General features: G+C 43.8%; 1 protein-coding gene across 9 annotated transcripts in view; it reads right to left on the minus strand.

The window, feature by feature from the left end:
• DLG5 (discs large MAGUK scaffold protein 5) overlaps window positions 1–22,908 on the minus strand; it is a 1,559,980-nt gene that overhangs the window by 505,197 nt on the left and 1,031,875 nt on the right. For all 9 annotated transcript variants that reach the window (XM_069610999.1, XM_069611004.1, XM_069611003.1 and 6 more), the window contains one exon: window positions 697–865. In XM_069610999.1, the coding sequence (XP_069467100.1) occupies window positions 697–865 (169 nt within the window). The remainder of the gene's footprint in view (window positions 1–696; window positions 866–22,908) is intronic.

Below are 22,908 nucleotides of genomic sequence, written 5' to 3' on the forward strand. Positions count from 1 at the left end.
CCATCAGTTAACTCGATGATGTAACAGTTGCTGTTCCCTCTAGTGCCTATGTTAACAATTTCCAGAACCAGTCTGAGCTTGGATGTTTTGGATGCATACCTTACTTTGAGAACCCTTTTGGACTTTTGCTTGGGCTTCAATAAGCTGAGCTTGATAAACAAAAGGAGCTCTCTCTGCAGGGCTCAGGGATGATTTGAGAGTAAAATTATTATACAGGGAGCAAAAATGTAATTCCATTTGTCAATGGGCAAATTTTTGCGCAAGTAAAAATACCTTAAAATCAAACGTACACTTCTTTGTAATCCATACTTCACTGGCCCTAGCAATTATTGCAAATAAAAATATGTTTACCTTCCATCCTTCTTCGGATCAAGCAGTAAGAATATTCGAGCACCTTCCACTTACACAGCTCCGAGGTACCACGGATCTGAACATATCTATGACGAAGTGTAAGTGAAAACGAGGGGGCAGGCTCCTGTCATTTTTAAATTATTTTTGAGAATACCTTTTACTTCGCATAGTTTTGTTGGAGATATTTGCCAGTATTTAGGGTGTACAAATGTTCCAATACACTGCTTATTGGTAGGGCTGTATACATCTTTAGCTTTGGAGACCTTACACAGCTAAGGACAGATCATTTTTACAGAGCCCCTTTCGGGGTTATGAACAAGCATATTAAACCTGCAAGCTTCTTACCTGTCCTTCCTCCTCTCCCCAGTTGATACAGGGCTGACTGAAATTCTTGGCAATGTAGAAAGAGAGTTTTGTGACTGGTTGCCAGCAACAGATGAGGTCTCAAGGTTAAGAGATGACTGTGGTGGAGTAGTGAGGCTGGGGCTGCTGCATTCAGAATGAGACACAGAACCTTTAAAAATAAATGCAAAAAAGGCAAACACTGTCAAACTAGAGATGGGGCAGGACAATGTCTTGCTTTTAATAAGGGTAAAAGGCACTTGTGAAGGCGTGGACTGCATTTGGCTACCAATGTTTAAGATCAAATTAAATATAAATATTAGCAAAGCTGGTTCTGATGGCTATTGCATTTCCTCTGCAGTTTCTCTGTTTTCGAAACTACCCAAGTCAAAACAGTCATACCACAAAAAGTTCTTAACACTTTAACTGGGATGCTGTACTATTATGCCACACAGCCGATTGGAAGTGACGTCTTCTTATTAATTTGTATACTATACATGCTGTTACACACACCAAATAGTTATCGAACCGCTTTAAAATGAAAAAGGTGACTTGAAAAAGGGTAAGGACTGATGAGGAAGGAAGGGCCTTTAGAGAGAGAAACTAGACAAACAGTAGGAGGAAATGAAAGGATTTAACAAGCAGATAAATCTTTGTTTAAACAAAGGATCATCATCCAGTTTGGTTGCAAGATGTGGAAAATGGTCTAGATGTTTTTATGGAAGGTCCTTAACGGAAGGTTGAATTTACAGTGCACCAGGCATTCATCTTTCACTTGCTGTCCCTGTAAAGAACTGTTTATGAGTTTGTCTCTTCAGTTACCCAAGATAGTAGTTTGGAAAGGCAGGACCTTTTATGGGAGTGAATGCTTTGAAGGAGGACAAGCAAGTTTAAATGTAATACTACCTTTAATGGCATAGCCAGTGGAAGATTCAAGTGTGGAGCTGTAGGACTGCAAAGGGTAATCTATATAGAATTTTTTTTTTTGATTGATATTTTATTTCTATCGCGCTCGCACACAAGTGTTTCAGAGCGCGACTAGGCAAAGGAGGGGAACAGGGGAGAACAAAACCGTGATCCTACTAGGCCCAGTGACATTGAGAATGCGCAGGTGCATGGGAGAGGGGGGAGGAGAAAAGTGCATGGAAGGGGGGAGAGGTGGAAAGTGCGAAGCAGAGGAGAAACAGATAAATAACAATAAATAAATAATAAAGGCAACAAACAGTGGTAATGCAGCCAGCAATTTGCAAGTGTTAGGTTTAAGGCAGCAGACAGGGTAGGTCTGATAAGTGCAGGAAGAAACATCTACAAAATCTACCTTTGTTGAATTCTTTGAAGGAACTTGGGGTTGGTCACCCTAGGTTACCTGGGGGCAACCAGACATCGACTCCCTGCTCACTGTGCTTAGAGAGGCTCAGCTTCACCTTACTGATGATGCCCAACAAGGCTGAAACATGGGTATGGGGTTGCTGTTGGTACTCTTGTTCAGAGAGGAATTGCCATAGCATGTTGGTGCTGGACTGCCCATGTGGGCGGGACAAAGACTGATATGCAAATGGGTATTTCCCATTTGTGAAAGGTACAGTGAGCAAAAAGCAGATGGCTGCGAACTCTCAATGAGGTTAACAACCACTGAACAGGTTATCATGCCTTGTTCTTCCGAGAGGGGGGCGCCTCCTACCTTTGTTGAAAAAAAAAAGTTAATCTATATAGGACAACTTTTTCAGGTGAAGTAATGACTGGGGCATAGCAATATATAAACCAATATGTTAAAAATTCCTGGAAGCATAGTGCTCAAATTGCTGAGCGGAAGTTGATGCGAGGACGCAGGTGTAGGATTTTATGAATAGGTGGAAACAAGCGTTTACAGATTTCACAGTTTAATTAATGTGAGAACCATAGAAATCATTGGCACGATATGAAACCGTTTTAACCATTTTAGGTTGTGCAGACGGGAGAAGTTGAAGCCACCCAGAGCACCATTTCATTAAGTCATACTGGATCTAATTTAATGAGGTTAAAAGAAAAGGAGAAATATGCTTTTGGCTCAAAGATGTCCGACCGACCAGAGCAAAAAACATTTGTCGAATTAGTTGTAGCTTGCATAAGTGTACCAATACACATCCTCTTTTGATGTGTCATTAATCTCTTCTGTATTTTTTCCTGGCATTGTAATTTGCTGAATATTGTCATTTGCTAAAGGTGAACATTCAGTATGTGTCTTGGTTGCAGCAGTTTGTCAATTTAATGGAAAGAGTCCAAGATGGTCAAACATTATTCAAAGTGTGTGACTGTTTTACGCAAAGCACTTTAATGATTACTATTACACGTAATAGTGTGAAATGTGTTACTGTACTGTAGAACTAAGTGTATTGGTGAATCTGAAGATGTACTTGATATGAGAGCCAAATCCTATTGGATTTCCAAAGCTTGCACTCGCTGAGAGTAAGTGGGGGTTTTGAAATAAAGTAAGATTTTATCATTGGAGGTAGAGGGAATTGTTATAAATGTGCATGTATTTCCCTGTTTAAGATAGATTTTCAGAATCATCACTGGAGGTCAGGGGGATTCTGAGAGGCCACGCTATTATGAATAGGAAAAACACTGATGGCTAGGCAACCTCAGTCAAGTTAAGAGTAGCAGAGCAGTAAGGCTTAGTCTCAGGAGGGATAAAAGAGTGGTCTAGGGGCGGAGTAGTACAGGGTTGCAATGGCTCAACATTTATAAGTGCTATTTAGAACCAAACTTTTACGGCTTGACATTTTATCTGGAATTGGTTTCACTACTATCCTTATCCAGATTAATACAGGTGTGTAACTTTTGCCTTGCGATGGTGTTTAAATATCTATTTAACAGGCAAAACTGTGGAAGGTACTAAAAGCTCTGCGCCATGGTATACTTTATAAAATCTGAATAGATACAATTGTTAATATTTAAAATGTATAACTGTTTAACAATATGTTTTGGTGATCGAGGGTTACACACTTTCTGGATAACGTGGCAAATAATTAAATCGTAAAATGCACTTGGCACTTTACCAAATATATGTTAATAGTGTGTGTGCTAAACATTGGCTGCAGAAAATGCAATAACTGAGCTAGACTGCTGGCTAATGACTCAATTGCATTTTCTTTTCTTAAAAACCCAAGGCAAAATGGCTGACAAGTTTGTGTAATGTGTAAACCCTTTCTCTCATTTTACTATCCAATCAATCTATATATATGAATTTCACATGGGGTGGATATTGCGATCAAGCCACGGGTTTGTGGCAAAACGCATCAACTGCTATCCTCTGCTGGCACACACAAAATGGGACAATGAATTTTAAACAAAATTGTGTGTTTTTCCTAATAAAGTCTAAAATATTTTTTAAAAAATGTGGGGACTTTGGCTTTACATCACTGGATCAGTTACAGGAGTGCTGCTCAAAAAACTGTGTAACCGCACCAAAACAGTGTGTGTATGGGATACATTACTCACCGTAATCTTATTTCTGATGCTTGTATCTGCTTAGATTCACATGCTGTGCATAGGCCGACATCTAGTGGAAGCTGCAGAGTATTACAGTTTGTTTTTCAAAACTCGAAAAGGGACGTCGAACAGGGCGTGCCAGTAATACTATCCCTAGCGGGACGTCCCCTGTACCCATGATCCCTCGCGCGTGTAGGACCCTCAGATTGTATTTTTTCTGATGAGGAGTAGCGCGAGTACAGAGTATCCAAGCAGATAAGATAGATAAGACTACAAGCATCCATGCCCCTTCTCTCAGAGGGGAGGAAGGGCGGGCGCATGTGAATCTAAGCAGATACAAGCATCAGAAATACGATTATGGTGAGTAATGTATCCCTTCTGATGTTTGTGAAATCTGCTTAGATCACATGCTGTGCATAGATTAGCGAGCAGTGTTAGAAGAAGGAGGTGGGATGTGAGAAGGGTCATGAGCGAACAAATGACTTAGAACCGCTTGTCCCACTTGAGCATATGTCTTGGAATGAGTGTTAATGCAGTAGTGCTGAGTAAAGGTGTGAATAGAGCTCCATGTAGCTGCTTTGCAAATACTGTCTGAGCGGACATTTGCAATGAAAGCCCGAGTGGCCCCAGTACCTCTAGTGGAGTGGGCCCTTGGCGTAAAAGGCAGTGTTTTATGTGAAAGGGAATAGCACAGCTGGATACATCGGACTATCCACCTAGAGATGGCATTTTTAGAGATGCGATCTCCTTCTCTGCCTGGCGCTATGGAGATGAACATTAGATCTGTCTTTCTTAGCGGTCTGGTCTTATCTACATAGTAGAGGACTGCCCTCCTCACATCTAGTGTGTGGAGTTTCACCTCAGCAGAGCTCCTGGGTTCCTAGAAGAAAGCCGGTAGCTCAATAGACTGGTTAACATAAAATCTGGAAATGGATTTAGGGGAGAACCTAGGGTGAGTGCGTAAAACCAGTTTGCCCTTATGTATAGTAAAGAAAGGATCCTGCACTGACAGAGCTTGGATTTCACTGCCACTTCTTATGGAGGTTATGGCTACTAAGAAGGCGGTTTTATAAATCAGCTGTTTGAGACTAGACTTTTGCATGGGCTCAAATGGAGGTCCCATGAGTTTAGCGAGTACCACATTAAGGTGGGTTGGAAAGTGGAGAGTGGAGTCTTTTTACCCCTTCCATAAATGCTTTGACGACTGGTACCTTCCATCATGACACCTTGTTATGGGAAGTGGTGTAGGCTGACAAAGCTGCTAGGTCTACCTTTAGCGAGTTAAACACTAACCCTGCATCCAGTAAGTGGAGCATAAAGGTCAAAACATTAGAAGGAGTACATTCAACGGGGCTGATTTGTTTATTCTGGCACCAAATAACAAATCTTTTCCATTTATATATCCATACATCTCTGCGGTAAATTAAGATGTCCGAACTCTATGACTTCAGGAGCCATGCTGCCAAGTTCATCGAGTTGGGCTGAGGATGCACAGTTAGCCCCTTGTGCTGGGACAGTGGGTTGTACTGGCACGGTAGTTTGATGGCGTTGCACACCGCTAGTCTGCGCAGGTGTGGATACCATGGTTGTCTCGCCCACATAGGAGTAACCAGGATGAGCGTCATCGGTTCCCTATGGATCTTGTTCACCACTTTCCTCATCAGAGGGGTTGGTGGAAAAGCGTAGGCAAATATCCCTGACCAATTCATCCATAGGGCATTCCCCTTGGAGCTGGGGTAACCTGGATGCGAAGTTTGGGCATTGCCTGTTTTCGCTTGTGGCGAATAGGTCTATAGTGGAGAAACCCCACTGATAGAAGGTCTCTGTTAGGGAGAATTCTCTTATAAGGCTGATTTCCCAAACCTAGCGAGTCCCCCAGCAGCTTTGCCGGATTTTTGGGGTTTGTTTTTTTTTTTCCTGCTATGAGTGAGACTCTTTTCCTCCCACTCTTAGGCATGATTTGAGGTATGTCTGACTTATTGTGTGCTTATGGGCTATGGGGTCTTTTACTCCATAGGGTATCATCTGTTTTAGTGTATGTGTTACACAGCACCCTCAGTGCAGTAACACAGGGGTGTCATAGTGACCCCCCAAACAGACGCCATACCCTGGGACTGACTACTGTCTCCCAGGGCATGCAAAGTCATCATTGGCTTTATTAGTCCAAAATTGTGAACAGAACCAGTACAAACCATCATATTGTGGAAGTACTGGAAGGGGTTAATTAGATTGCCTCTGGGTCTGTTTCCAAGGGGGCACTGTCCAGTCCCCCCCCCTTGTCGAGTTTCTGGCTGGTGGCAGTGGTTACCACACGAAATATTCCACCGGAATATTTCCTATGGGATTTTCCCATTGATTTTAAACGCACCACTTTTTTGGTGCAATGTTAAAGATACCGCTGGTTTATTTATTTAATATAAAATCACCGGTTGGGTCTTTTCGCCAGAACTCTTTTCCAAAATGGTGTTTGTGTCCGTCTCTGTAACTCCAACCAAGGTCGGGCCCTTTGTTCCACTTTTTGGCAGGCTTCTCCACAGAAGCCCTCAAACTGATGCCACCCTGTCTGGGTTCCACAGGATGTGTGGGTGGGGGAATTGGCACCCTGGACTGCGTTGCCTTAGCAACCCAAGTCACACTCTGTTCTGATTGGCCCAGTGGTGAGCCGCCGGCTCACCACTTAGCATGTATGAGTGACAGCTAGGCTGTTGAATGGGGGGTTTTCCTGCATAAAAGCAGGGCTTTTGGGACTGGAACTTCAGAAGTCGCCACAGGACCTAAGAAATTCAAAGAGGGGAGAAGCTGAGCCATCTGCAACGACAACACCACTGGTGGAGCCCTGCTGCAACGGCCTCACCACTTTCCCGACGACAAGAGAAGATCTTCTGCTGTAAGAGTCTTCTCCCTTTGAGCTGGTGGGAACAACCAGTTCGCCATTTGCCTTCCAGGATGTCCCTTGGTCGAATCGCCAGTGCCAAGCACCCCGGCGGCCGGATAGCCAAGCTTCACCACTGTGACTGCGAATAAAAGGAATACACCTTTTAACCGAATGAACTCTGCGGCTGGTCTCTTCCCTGGGCAGTGCAATGACTCCAAGTTTCCTCCTCGACGAGATTTTCTCTTCCCCTGGTCGAACACGCAAACTGCACCCGCTGCCAGGAACAACTGCCACCGGTGGAGCTTCCTCACTTTTAAAGGTACTGTGTTCCACCTGGCCTCCCTTTCCACGGTTTGCTAAAGGTGACCCTTAAATCCTTGGCTTTCCAACTGGGTTGGCCCCCAGACCTTCTAACATCACCTTTTGCATCAAACCAACCTCTTTTGAACATTCTTGCAAAGACTTTAGTGCATTTTAAACTGTGTGATCTTGGGCACATTCCGCCTTGCTCCATTTAAAGTGGGCCTGGCTTTTGAACTTTGGCTCTACAGTAGACTCTGCCTTCACTAACTTGCTGTGGTCTTAGAAAAGTGTTGGGAACTGTTTTATTTTTATGACCTGCCTTTTTCTCTCCCTTTAACTTAATTATTGGTGTGCCATCTAAGTTACGCGCTCACAGATGTCGGCCTATGCACAGCATGTGAATCTAAGCAGATACTAGCATTAGAAATAAGATTACGGTGAGTAATGTTTTGGTGCGGTTCCACAGTTTTTTGAGCAGCACTCCTGTAACTGATCCAGTGATGTAAAGCCAAAGTCCCCAAATTTTTAAAAAAATATTTTAGACTTTATTAGGAAAAACACACAATTTTGTTTAAAATTCATTGTCCCATTTTGTGTGTGCCAGCAGAGGATGGCTGATGCGTTTTGCCACAAACCTGTGGCTTGATCGCAATATCCACCCCCATGTGAAATTCATATATATAGATTGATTGGATAGTAAAATGAGAGAAAGGGTTTACACATTACACAAACTTGTCAGCCATTTTGCCTTGGGTTTTTAAGAAAAGAAAATGCAATTGAGTCATTAGCCAGCAGTCTAGCTCAGTTATTGCATTTTCTGCAGCCAATGTTTAGCACACACACTATTAAAATATATTTGGTAAAGTGCCAAGTGCATTTTACGATTTAATTATTATTTGCCACGTTATCCAGAAAGTGTGTAACCCTCGATCGCCAATACATATTGTTAAACATCTGTTTTTTACAAAAAGTGGTGTTTTGACCTAGACTTGTCTAATAATTATTAAGGGAGGTGTGTATACTTTTCTGATTGTGTTTGAACTTGCTTTGATCTATAGTGCTTAGTGTATTTCCTAAAGTGTGTTTTAAATAAATAATTATATACTCTTGATACCAAGCTCTGGTCAGTGTTTGCTTTCTCTACTGTGTTTTTAGCCCTATTGTGTATCCTCTGTATACTTCCCTACTCATCTTGAGAGAAGTCTGACTGCTCAGCCACAGTTACCAGGTAAATCTGGGTGGTGCAGGCTGCTACCAATTGGGTTTACTGCTTACTCCTGTAGTCTTAATCTTCTAGCAGTGTTCCCCAAGGGAACTGCACAGGATTCTGCCTAACAGTCTCCTATGACATCTTAGTGTAGTCGCCACTCGTGTTACTCTGGGAGGTGGATCTCAGCTCTGAGCGTCTGCTAGCGAGTTGAGTTCCCCTGGAACATGTTGGGATGACAGGTAAATCTTCCGTTTGAGTGCCAATTTCCAAATTTTCTGAGCAAGCTTGGACACATTTTGATAACGAATGCACCCATGTTTAAGTAAAACATTGCAGTCGTGCTGTCTGTTAGGATCTGCACTGACTGGTTGGATAGGAGGGGTTCATTCAAATGCTGAAGCGCTCTGAAGACTGCCAGAAGTTCTAGCAGGTTGATGAGGTTCTGAGGCACCGTGTGAGACCAGAGACTGTAAGATGTGTGGTGAATGTAGTGAGCTCCCCACCCTGCTAGGGAGGCGTCTATTGTGACAACGGCCTGTATCTCTGGATCGTAGAAGGGTTTCCCCTTCGTAAGATTCTCTCTTGTCCATCAGCGAAGACTCTGTACAAATGTTGGCGAAACGACCACTAGATCGTCCCACTGACCACTTGCCTGAGACCACTGTTTCGCCAACCATTGCCGCGCGTGGGGGGTCCAGGTAAATGCAAGATGCCATCATGCCTAGCAAACGCATAGGTTTGCGCACCCTTACTGGCGAACGGCCTGATATTGAGGAATTTGCAGCAACAAATTTCAAATTCTTTCCTCTGATGAAAAGGCCAATCCCTCTTGGGTATTTAGGACAGCTCCTAGGAACTGTTTTTGAGGTGCTTGGCACAGGCTTGACTTTTTGTCATTGATTGACAAGCCCAATTGGAAGAGGTTGATTGTTCTTTGGATGTTTAGTCTGCAAATTGGGGGCAAGGGGTGACTCTCCTGTAATGAGCCAGTCGTCCAGCTAAGGGTACATTGGGATTGCCTCCCTGCGTAGGTGCGCCGCCACCACTGCCAGTACCTTGGTGAATACCTTTGGAGCCGAGGATCTTAGTGCTGGTTGTGGATCTTGAAACGCAAGAATCGTCTGTGCGCTGGGAACATTGAAATATGAAAATAGGCATCTTTCATTTCCAATGTTGCCATGTAATCCCCCTTTTTTAGTAGAGGGATTAACTCTTGTAGTGTAGTCATGCAGAATTTTTGTGGCTTGACATACTTGTTTGCAGGGCGCAAAGCTAATACTGGGCGCATTGTCAGATTATTTTTGGCACAAGGAAGTAGGCTGAATAAATACCTCTGTTTACCTGGTAGACTGGGACAACTTCTATGGCGTCCTTTGCTAGCAGAACGGCAATCTCTTCGAGGAGGATCTTCTGATGTTCCAACGACTGTACTCTTTGTCGCAGAGGATAGTCGTGGAGGTGCCTTAGCAACTTTATGCAGTATCCTCTGGACACTGTGGACACCACCTATCTGTCCAAAGTGATCCCCTCCCATGCGTGGGTGCAGGTGGAAATGCACCCCCCTACTGGGGATACATGGGAGGGGACACGCAGTTTGTTGGGTGGCGTACCACCTCTGGCGGAGTTGCCTCCACCTCAAGTGCGACGCCTACGGTGGCCTCTGGGGTAGCCCTTTGAGGATTGGGATTGGTTGTTACCCTATGAAGTTCCCTGATTTTGGTAATAATTGGAACCCCTATGGGAATTTTGGCCCTGAAAGCACCGAAAATTGTTGTTACTCCTCTGTCCAGAGGGTTTGTTGGATAGTTGACCAAGAGATTTCAGGGTCTTGTACTCATCCTTTGCTGTTTTTAAGGCTTCCTCAAATGCCTTGACGAATAGTACATTCGGCTCCACAGGCATATCTATTGGGGTTGGCTGGGTTTCAGGTTTGAAACCTGACTGTCTAAGCCAAGCGCGAGGCTTAATAACAGTGCCCTCAGCGGTTAACCTCCCAGCATTATCCGCTGCATCAAAGTTCGTTTTTAATATGTAGCCCGACACAGATCTGCTTTCTGCTGCCACCCGAGACAACTGGCTCTTTAAGGGGTCGGGTGCGGAGGAAACCAAAGCGGACGCTTCCTCCCACTGATGACAATTGTAGCTTGCCAAAAGGGTGGCCCTGTTGGAAATTCTTGCCTGATAGGCTGCAGTGGAGGCAACTTTCCTTCCCAGGCCATATAGACGTTTGCTCTCCTTATCAGGAGGTGCTTCCGAGGAAGCAAGCGGGGTGCCTGCCCTTTTCCTGATGGTTGTTACAACCAGGGAATCCGGTTTTAATTGACCCCTGATGTACAGGGGACCAGATTGTGCAGCACAGAACAATTTCTCAACCCGCAGATTAACCACTCGAGTGAGATTTGGGGTTTGCAGCGAGGGATCACTTCTGCGCTGGATGGATTTTAGCAATGGGATAGCCCGAGTAATGGCTTTCTTATCCCCTAGGACTTCTTCAGCGAAATCCCTGTCTTCCAACACCCTTTGTGTCAATACTAAAGTGGGCAGCCGCCTTAGCCAGTACCTCATTAAGGAGGGGTTGGTCGTCTACAGGCGAGTCATGCACCAGGGGGACTTTAGCAACCGGGGGTCAATGTTGTAAGCTTCAGCTTCATCATCCTCCTCCTGGTCTTCGTCATCCCCAAAATAAGGGTCACCCGCCTGGTCATCCACATATTGAGGCTCTGTTTCGTCGCAATATGAATCAGGGTGGTAAGGTTCGACCACAAAGGGGTCTGTCACCAATACCTGAAAATGGGGGGGTCTAAGCGGGGTCTTTTAGTAGGGGGTTGAGAGGACCCAGGTGTTACCTTGGACACAGAAGGGGCAGAGGTAGGAGGGGTGCTAGAGTAACTACAAAAAGAGTTAGGGTCTTTTTCATAAAAGTTAGCCATGAATGTTAACCTTTTCATGACCCTATCAATGTCTGCTGAGCTCCACTCTTTAGAGATGGGCATAATAACTGGTTAACATAAGGAAACTAAAGGTGAGAATACTAGAACATATAAGAGCAATTAGAAACAAAGACTAAAGATCCCCCATTTCGGTACATATAATCACGAACCACCCAGCTTTTGATATTGCTGACTTCAAAGTTTTTGAGTTGGAGAAAGTGACTACCTCCTCGAGGAGGAAATGAGGAGGAGCTGTTAAGCAAGCATGAATGTAAATGGATTTGTATAATCGACACTTGCATAACAGGTTTAAATTGTGACACGGAAATGTACAACTGGCTATAGACAATTTTTCATACTTTAATTGTTGTTTTATTGTTTTTTTGGCAGGAAACTGAAGATTTTCTATAATATCCAACTAAGTGTACCTAAAAAACCAACATATTTTGCCTAGATTTAATGAACATGTTAATAGCCTTTGAATTTTTATTTGGTCTTGATTCATTAGATAGATATGAGGATATATTTACATGTGAGGATTATCTCTTTATATGAACCCTATTACATTTACCAATAGCAAAAACTGAAAACCCCTACAAAAGTTTCATGAAACTCTATTAATATCTATTAGGATATTTGTATATATCCAAAATTGATGCTTTAAAATGGATATTTACTTAATATTGATACTTGAAAAAAATGTATTTATATGCTGTTGAAAAGTTAGGACATCTTTACATTCATCTGCATTAATATAAAGTATTCTTATGTCGTCTTATACTGTACAAGTTAAGCACACTAAAAAATAAAGCCCAAACGGAGGAAATCGTAGAATTCAAGTTATAAACGTCTTTACCCGATCTAAAATGGCCGCCGGATTGAGTAGCGTGCGTGATGACGTCTGAAGAGGGAAAATCGAGATCAAACTACTGCCCGCTCACCCCAGGCACATCAACAGACAGAACAGCAGGAAGAATAAGGAGCGCACTCATCATTGCACCAGGATCCAGTGCGCCCATGGGTGACAAATATGCTGAAAGACACCCACTTCACCAACATTGCAACCTACATGCTACATTAGCCTCAATGCAGCAATACGAGAATCTACAAAACACAACAATTCCTGTTTAAAGGCTTGCAGATGCTTATATGAATTAACCTAATCAAATGGCACAGTGTAAAGCCATATTTCAGGAAAATTACAGCCAAGTACACTTGTCTCACTGAACACCAGCCGCAGTGGGGATTTGTGCTGACTTCAGCAATGCGCTTCGCAAACCCAGGAGCAGCCCAAGGTCTTACAGTAAGATAAGATTCCTTTCCTTGAATGACAGTGAACTCTGGCATACAAGCATTTTTATTTCTTCACAAATACGGGTAAGTCAGAGCAGAACACCCAGGGCCCAGTGTTTCTTCTCTGGGAACGAAAGACATTTTCGCAAGACCCACACATCATTTGAAACATATTTGTAACAAGAACGGCTCAGCTCTGGCCAATGAACGCTTAGGGCCCAGGGGCGAAAAGCCTGTTCAAGCTAAAACTAATGGGAACAAATTCACAATGCAATAATTTTAGAATAAGTTAATGGGGGAGGAGCAGTTAAACCATCCCACTGACAACAAAGTCCAGAGGTCTAATGATCAGGCATCCTATAAGGGCACTATAGGTTACCTATCAGCTTAGCAGCCAATCTCAGGATGAGATAGGTTTCTGGGAGCTGGTCCGATTCTGTGATGTCAGCCTGCAGTGTGTTACAAAGCTGGCTTGCAAGCCAGCCCCGAGGGGGACGGTGCCTGGATTTTCGCTGTGCACGAAGCCCTCTGTGTGTTTTTTTTTTGCTGCCCAGAAATAAACGCAGTTTGGAACATGTTGCTGCTTGCTTGGAACTCTGCTGCATTTCTTTGGGCAAAATGGGAGGTGTTGGGGCCTCCCATAGCTGGGACCCCCAGAAGCCCTGGTGGAGGTCCAACTTCTCCCCAACACGTCATCGCGCTAGATCATGTGGACACGGCGTGATGACGTCATCGCGGCACACGAGTAATATAGAGCGCAAAATCACTTTTTACAACACAAACTCGTTCAGAACTGTTTATCACGGCAAGGAAGCATTATACAACAAATAGGATTGAAAACAAGGTAAGCCACTATGCAGGAATAGATAACTATTTTTGAAAAAAAAACTTTTTTTTCTCCAAGCACTTCATAGAAGATATTTTTTCTCTACTATTATCTTCCCTTTTAGCCCCTCTGATCCATAGAACTTACAAACTGATTAGAAGGCAAACCCTGTAAACTTTTACTAAGAAGTATTTGGACATATCAGCTATTAACCACTTACTTGATGCAACTATAACTATTTGGATGAATAAGAATTTGACCCTCAAACAAACTGCATAAATATTAGGGTAAGTTGAACACAATGTTTATTGTTTTAGCTTCAAATGGTACTGAATATTAATTTGATGAGTAAACCCTATGCTAATACTTTATAAAATTTACAAATATGTTTTTTTTTTCTTTTATCAGAAAGTATCTCTTCTCCTGATAAACCATCGACAGTTTCAATGGGGAAACACGTGTCGACAGAGTTAAAGATATAGAATTTGGAATTAAGTAAGGATCTGCACGTTATTTGATGTGGAAACTATAAGGTGTGAAGTTAACACCAGGCAGCAAATCATCTTTGTTTGTTCGATCCTCAATATATCGGGAGAATAAAAGATTTTTTTTTTTAAGATTATCATCAATATTGAATTGGAAATGTTTCTTTCATTGAATTAAACTGGAATTTGTTTCGACAACAACTGAATGACTCACCTTTGCACACTTTAGAAAAAAGGTTAGCGCATGTGAGTAACTTCTTCCCAATTCCTCATTTACTTATAATATATCTGTGTAGCAGCCACACAGTCCTTGGAAAATACTACAGATAGGCAACGAGCTGGGGAACGATTAGAGCAGCGATTCCTCGACCGAATCGTCCTTTTCAGCATTTACATATTGTCTATGTTGATGCGCTACACATATGTAGTGGATATAGGAATATGATAGTGGTGGTGTGTCCCTTCTCCAGGTGGATCGATGCAGGTCCTTGAACACACCTACATGTTGCTTGCGCAGTGACATTTTTATTACGAGAAGTCTTTCCAATAAAGGGAGTGTGTGAAGTGCTAAGATCCGATAATGGGACCCATTTTGTTAATGAAGTATTTGAACAGATTAGCCTATTATTGAACATTAAGCGATGTTGTGTTTTTTAATATGTTTTTAGATGTCCGCAAATCCAAGATGGCAGGCGTTTCCAAAAAACGCACCTCACGCTTCATGCCATCCAATCAGCGAACACGTGTCTCAGCGGACATGACGCAAGCCAATTAGCCAATCGGTGTCCTGTCCGCGGAGCGGACATAGAAGTCACTAATTTATTTGCCTTATGTTTTGGTCTTCTAAAAAAAAAAAAAAAACTACTGGACAGATTTACACCAAATTAACAAAAGCATGCTTTCGGGACCAACCGGCCCTCCTGCAACGCTAGAACTTTAATTCTCATACATATCAGGGTGCACATAGCACTTTATATTTTCAACAGGGTAGACTGTGCCATCTACTTCTGTGTGTCTCTTGTTCTAACGATGGGTACACATTATGTGATCTGTTAAAACATCAGACCATTAGCTGCGACAAATTGTTTGGGTCAGAATACATGTGTGATTTTAGCACTAGCAATATAACTCACAAATTGCTTGTAAGCAGATGCGTCATCTCTGGCACTAATCCAGAGACTCCATATCCGCTGCTTGCCGGACTGGTTTTAAACGCACACCCCTACGGGGCACATGACCACGTGTTGCTATTGGTCAGTAACGCATGGCCGTAACAATTGAATTTGGGTCACAGTTGTGGAGTTTTATAAGCACCTAATAAATTGAAATATACATTTTATTTTAAAAAGGCGGCGGAGCGGTTTGAGTCCAATGGCGCCATCATGTAGGTAATCAAAAGATTCATTAGTATCTTATTAGAGTATTTTACTCTCAATCTTTGATACCGATAGCCTTTCCAATATAGAGGCTATTTTGGCACTACTATTGTCCCTGCAGCTGCGATCACATGATCACTGTGCACGTGATGGGGGTGGAGCAACCCGCTCTAACCGTGCCTTTTTACAATTGTTGGTGCAATCGGCACATTTTACTAGCTTGAAGAAGCCTGAGCATTCAGGCGGAATGCGTGGCTTTTCCACCTTTATTGGTGAGGTTTATTTTACCATTTGGTCGCCATTTAGATGAACATGTTTGCATGTTCACCTTTGTTATGATGCACTGTACCTATATCAATTAAAGAATATGTTTTAAAGTAGCAGGTCGTGTGTGTTTGGGACTTTTTTGTAAACATGCAGTATGTAAGGTTTTGTGTAGTGTTACAACTTTACTATAGCATGTGTTTTATATGTATATGACATTACTCACCGTAATCGTACTTCTAATGCTTGTATCTGCTTACGTCCACATGCTATGCATAGGTCGGCATCTAGTGGAAGCTGCAGAGTATTACATTTGTTGTTTTCAAAACTCGAAAGGGGACGTTGACAGGGCGTGCCAGTAATCCTATCCCTAGTGTGGCATCTACTGTACCCATGGTGCTTCATGCTTCGAGGTCCCTCAGATTGTTTTGTATCGGACATGAGGTTGCATGAAGTGAAGCATGAGTACAGGTGTAGTAAAGCAGATTATATATCAGGTAAAGCCCAGAAAACTTCTATGCCATTCTACTCCAAGGAGAGGAAGGGTGGGCGCATATGAATCCAAGCAGATACAAGCATCAGAAATACAATTACGGTGAGTAACGTATCCCTTCTGAGACTTGTGGAATCTGCTTAGATCACATACTATGCATAGATTAGCAAGCAGTGTTTGGAGAAGGTTGTGGGTTGTGAGAAGGTACAGCAGAAAATAGATGTTTTAGTACCGCTTGTCCCACATGGGAATCTGCTTTAGAGTGAGCGTCAATGCAGTAGTGCTGAGTAAAAGTGTGACAGAGCTCCATGTAGCGGCTTTGCAAACAGCGTCCAGCGTGACTTCTTAATAAAGGCCAAGGTAGCTCCTGTACCTCTGGTGGAGTGAACTCTTGGTGTGAAAGGCAGTGTTTTATGTGACAGAGTAGCAGAGCTGTATGCATCTGTCTATCCATCTGGAAATGGCGTTCTTGGAAAACGAGGTCTCCTTCCCTGCCTGGAGCTATGGAGACAAAGAGTCTTATTTACATAGTAAAGGACCACGCTCCTTACATCTAGTTTACAAGGTTTTTCTCAGCTGAGATTGATGGATCTTGGAATAAATTGGTAGTTTGATGACCTGATTGACAGGGAAATTTGAAATGAACTTAGGTGAAAACCTAGAATGCATTCTTAATACCATATTGTCTTTGTGGAGAACAAAAAAAGGCCAAATTTCTCTGACTAGTTCATCCACAGAGTGTTCCCCTTGGAGTCCTGTTGGGGGAACCCGATTGTGAAGTCTGGGCATTGTTTGTTTTGTCTTGTTGCGAACAAGTCTAGAGGGGGGTAGCCCCATTGTGTGAAGATGCAGTCTACGATATCTTTGTTGAGTTGCCATTCATGCTCTTCTGGTAGAGGATATCTGCTTAATGAGTCTACTAGAGAATTTAGTCCCCAGGAACATGTTTCGATATTAGGAACATGCCCCGCTTGAGTGCACACTTCCATATTGTTTATTCTAGCCTGGACAGACTTGGCGAGAGTGTGCTCCCCTGCTTGTTTATGTAAAACATAGCAGTGGTGCTGTCTGAGTATTTGTTCTGTCTGATCTGTCAGGTGTCCTTGGAAGGCTTGTAATGCATTGAGCAATGCTAAACTTTCCAGAAGATTGATGTGATTCTGGGCTGTGATCTGAGTCCACAGACCATGCGCTGAGAGATTAATGTAATAGGCCCTCCACCTGGTGAGTGATGCGTCTGTTGTGATAACCGGTTGCACTGCCGGGTCGTGAAAGGGTTTTCCCTTTAACAGGTTCTCCTTTGTCCACCAGCGTAGAGCTTGTTCTAGGGTTGGCCAAACGACCACTATATCGTCCCACTGACCGCTTTCCTGAGACCAATGTTTCGCCAACCACTCTTACATTGGGCGCATGTGCAATCGTGCGTGTGGGACCAGGTAAATGCATGATGCTATCATCATGAGCAGGCACATGGGTTTGCATATGGTTGTGACCGGCTAGATATGGAGGTATTTACAGCAGTATGTTTGATCTTGTTTGGTACAAGGCTTGACTTTTTCGCGCTGATTGAGAAACCCAATTGAAAAAGTAAATTGATTGTTCTTTGGGTATTTTGGTTGCAAAATTGGCGGTTGTCCCCTGTGATCAGCCAGTTGCCTAGGAAAGGGTGCACTGGGATTGACTCCCTGCGTAGATGCACTGCCACTACCGCCAGTACATTAATGAATAGCCTTGGAGCAGAGGCTATGCCGAAGGGTAGCCCCTTGAATTGGTAGTGCTGGTTTGCTATTTTGAAACGCAAGAATCTTCTGTGCACTGGGAACATTGAAATATGAAAGTATCCATCTTTATTTATTTTGTTTTTCATTTGTTACACGCCCAGATCATTGGTTATCATGGCGTGGTTACAGACAGCTTTGGAAGTGGTAATACATTGTACATAGGGATGAATATATACATTATTTATAGTCAAAGAACAAACATTTTACTCAAAGGCTCAATAGTTTTTACATTTTTCGGCAGATGGACACTACTGTGCTAACGTTGGTTAAATAACCAAGTTTTTAGCAGTTTTTTAAAGCCTGTGAAGGATGCCTCTGTTTTGATATTGATGGAGAGGTAGTTCCAGTGCCTAGGGGAGAGGACGTAGAAGCTAATGCCCCCCGCTCTAGTGTTTTTGTATCAGGGGATCACTATGGGTTGATTGTTATTAGATCTGAGTCATCTTGTAGGTTCTTTTTTCTGGATTGCGTTAAGGTAGATTTTTTTGGCAAGACATTTGTGCGTGATGCAGAGTGTTCTTTTCTAGTCTTTGAGATGTGATCGAATTTTTGTATTCCTAGTGCTGCTCTTAGGACTATTTTGCATGAGTTGCAACTTGCTGAGGTTGGTGTTGGTTGTGCCTAGTAATAGTACATTGCAGTAATCCAAATTCGATAAAACCAGTGCCCTGGCCAGTGTAAGGCAGTTAGTGGGTGTCATGTATTGTCTGCTTAGTGAGATTAGCTTAGATGTATAAGCTGTGGAGGACGAGAGGGTGTTGATGTGTTTGGTCATGGTGAGGTTGGCATCTAGGTATTTGCCTAAAGCAGTGGTCGAAGTGTACGAAAAGAAGTAGTGGAATTATGTTCCCTGCATGCCTGCACCCACTCCCCACAAACCCCTTCATCACGTCCGCTCGCACACACAATACACACACCCAGGCACTTGCACCTGCTGTTTAAGGGAACGTTCAGTGCAGTGCACTGAAAGTGCAAGTTTCAACTTATTCCTACACTTTTATTTTAAAACGAAACCGTTCAGGAACGGTTTATTTTCAAAATAAAAGTATAGGAGCTGTAAATGGTAATTTAGAAAAGTAGAGGACCACCGCTCCCGCTCACTTCGACAACTGGCCTAAAGTTTTTACTTGCTTGAGTATTGGGATCAGAGTGCCGTCAACGTTGATGGCAGAGTAGTTGGTATGGAGGACAGTTATTTTGCAGTGGGATCCCACAATGAGAAGTTCAGTCTTCTCATTGTTGAGGCAGAGACTATTCAGTGCCATTCAATTTTGGATGATGGCATATATTTTGTTTATGGTTAGCATGTCCAGGTCATAGTTTCCTGAGAGAGGTATGAGGATTTGGGTGTTATCTTCAAAATTGGTGTAGATGACACCCATATCGTCAAGTGCTAAGAAGAGTAGATTCGTGTAGGCATTGTAAAGTGCTGGGAGAGGCAGGATCCTTGAGGTACTCCGATGGGGACTGGGATAGGATTAGCTGTTCTTTACTTATGGAGACTCTTGAGGTGCGTTCAGCTAAGAAGGATTTAACCCACATGGTGGCGTCTTTGGAGAAGTTAAAGTCATTAGCTAGTGAACTGCACAGTTTATCGTGATCCACAAGGTCGAATGCTGCGGATAGGTCTAACAGCATTAGCATTAGTCTCAAAGTTTCCCTGAATCTCTGATAGTGTCCATCTGGATTTTAAGATCCAGAAGTGCTGTTTCCGTGCTATGGTTAGGTCTGAAGCCGGATTGTCTGGTTACAAGGAGCTGGTTTTGTTCAAGGTGGGCTTGGATTTGTGTATATGTGATTTTGTCAATAATTTTAAGTAGGAATGGGACCGTTGTTATGGGGCAATAGTTTTTAGGCACTGTGGGGCCCAGTCTAGTTTTTTTTTTTTCTTTAGAAGTGGGGTGACTCAGGCTTCTTTGATGCTGGCTGGGACAGTGTTCGTGTTGAATGAAGTGTTGACGAAATTGGTGATGTGGAGGCACATGCTTTGACTAGTTTGGCAGGGACATTATCTCCTTTGCAATTGGATGCTTTAAGCTTAGAGATGGCATCTAGTCCTAGTTCTTGGGTTACTGGGGTAAAGTGAAATCTAGTAAGGGATTTCGTTGAGGGTGATGTTAGGGTTGGTAGTTAGCGCAATTTTGTCATCTAAGGCAATTCTTTAAGTGGTTATTTTGTTTTGTAGCAGCGAGATTTTGGCGGCTAAGGCATCTTGAATGGTAGTGCACCATTTTTTACTGGAGTTGGCAGGGTCGTAGCTGGGGTGCAGCTTTCTAATTCTCTGAGGATAGACCAGAGTTCTTTGTAATCTGATGTGGCATTACTGATGCAAGTGTTATAGGCATTTGCTTTGTGGGTGATGATAGCTGTTTTATAGGTTTTGTTGGCATCCTTGAATGCATTAGCCGAGTCAGGAGTGGGATGTTTATTGTGGGCATGTTCAAGGGCTCGTTTAGTTCTTCTTAGTGAGACTAATTCTTAATTAAACCAAAAATGCATCTTTTTGTCAACACAACGCGTTCTAGTAGTTAGTGGTGCTACTTTATCAATAGTAATGGTGAGGAAATTATGGTAGTAGTCTGCAAGGGTATTAGGGTCCTTGCTGGTTACCAGGTTGTTTTCTAGTGTTTTGTTGAGAATGGGGTCCAAGTTATCTACAGTGAGCTTGCAGGGGTTTTTAGCTTCGTAGGTGTCCAGTATTTTAGTTTTGAGAGGGCTAGGTTCATCACTCAGTAGGGTGAATTCTATGCAGGGTTAGTCCGTCCAGTTTAGGGGAGTAATATGGTCAATAGTCAGTCTTGTATTGAGTGCAAGAATCCAATCTAGTGTCCTGCCCTTAATGTGTGTGGGAGCCTTCACCATTTGAGTGAAGTTCATGTCTTTCAGTGCTGAGTGTAGTGCTTCAGCTTTGTGATCTTGGTCGTCATTGAAGCCTAGGTTCAAGTCTCCAAGGAGAATACATTTAGTGTTAGGTTTGACGAGTGGAGCAGGAAATAACAGAATGTCTACTTCTGGGTGGCTGTTGGAGCTAGGGGTTCTATAGTTCTCCAGCATTGGATCTTTCATGGATTCACATGCTTAGAATATTCCCCGTCGTCAGACTGGGAACCCTCGGTACACATATATAGTCGTTTCCTATAGGAAAAAACTTCCGACACTTGTGTGTCCTATCCACATCTACGTCCTCTCTGGGGCCGTTCACGGATGCCCCGTAGGACGTAGCGGTATAAAAGCCCCGCCCCCGCGGGTCCCGTCAGATTTCAACCGTCTCCAAAGATAGTGGGATCTCCTCGCGTAGTCTCTACTGCTAGATTTTCGAATTGTCGAACTCCTGTGAGTTTGTTAATCTTATGAGAATGTCGGGAAAACCTCTATTTCGCCCGTGTGCCACGTGCGGACTGAAAAAGGTTTACGAGGGGGACGGCCATTTAGACTGTATTTATTGCCTCCACCCTCACCACTCGGCAGACCAGTGTGAAATATGTAAAGGTTTTTCCCAGAAAACCCTGAAGGATCGAAATCGACGGCTGGTATCCTGGTTAAATGACGGTGCGGGAGCGTACCCTCAGTCAGAGGTGGGCTCTGTGCGCAGCGTGGCCTCTGCGAAAACATCAGGAGCCCCTCGTCGCTCAACTTCGTCGGAACCTCCGGCTAAGAAGCCACGACCTGCGGAAAAGGACGTTCCACGAAGTCACTCTTCTAAGGACTCTTCTAAAGACTCTTCAAGAAAGACATCTTCGTCAACTTCATCGAAGAAAGGAAAGGAGAGGCCTAAATCCTCCTCGGGCGATCAACACAGATCAGCCACGAGTAGAGATTCGGATAAACGCAGGGAGAGCGCTGTGAAGGCGGGACCGCCTAAACCACCTGCAGGCCCAACGTCGACGGCGACGAACCAGTCGGTGTCCTCACTGCCGCTGACGCAGTTGATTTCACCCGTCGTCAACCCAGCGACGACCTCGGCGACGATGTCCTCGTCGACGGAAGTTCTGGCCTGGAGACCAGAAGTATTTGATATGGGGTTGCCTGACACATTGCTACAGGAACAGGCAGCGTCAATTGCCTCGAAAGAAGACGACGGCTTCAGAATTGTGAGCCCAGAGGACCTCGGTCTACGTGCCAGGTTTCCATCAGGAGCAACCTGCTCTCAGGTGTTTACCCAACCTCCAAGCTCTCAGGCGACCCTGTCCATGGAGGTACTGTCCTCCTTACACTCGCTGCTGAAATCGCTGGACAAAAGGCTTCCACCCGTACCGTCGACACCCCCCGTCGACGAGCCCGGCCCTTCACACCGCCCGACCAGATCGATCGGGGTTCCAACTACTCCAGCAGTCCAGGAGGAAGGTGAGCTTTCGGACTCCCTATCTGACCACGGGTCAGCGTCAGATATATCCCTCTCACCATCTAGGGATCCATCCTGGGTGTCGGATGTGGAAATGGAAACACCAAAGAGTCCCACTCACCCGTCACCACCGGACGATATAGGTTCCTTTCATTCTATGATGGAAAAAGCGTGCAAGGAGTTTGGCCTGGTCCAACAGGAGGAGAAAAAGGACTGTTTTCTTTTTGACCATATGGGCAAGAGTAGACGCTCAATATTCTCTATACCCATTTTAGACCATGTCTGGAAAGAAGGTGTTCAAACCATGCGTCACCCATTTTCTGAGCCGGCTGTCAAAGGCTGCATCGAAAAGAAATTTAAAGTACCAGACTCTACACCGAAGTGTCTTTCGGCTCAACCTACACCGGACTCGGTGGTGTCGTCGGCGGCGACGAGAAAAGCAAAGGCCCAACATAAATGCTCTACCCCTCCAGATAATGAGGCGAGGCGCCAAGACGTGTTTGGTAAGAAGGTTCTTTCTGTGGGGGCCTCAACGGTGAAAGCAGCTAACTCCCTGGCGATTGTGG

This window comes from Ambystoma mexicanum, chromosome 8 (assembly GCF_040938575.1).
Source record: "Ambystoma mexicanum isolate Mex_15411 chromosome 8, UKY_AmexF1_1, whole genome shotgun sequence".
In the NCBI taxonomy this organism is placed as follows: Eukaryota; Metazoa; Chordata; class Amphibia; order Caudata; family Ambystomatidae; genus Ambystoma; species Ambystoma mexicanum.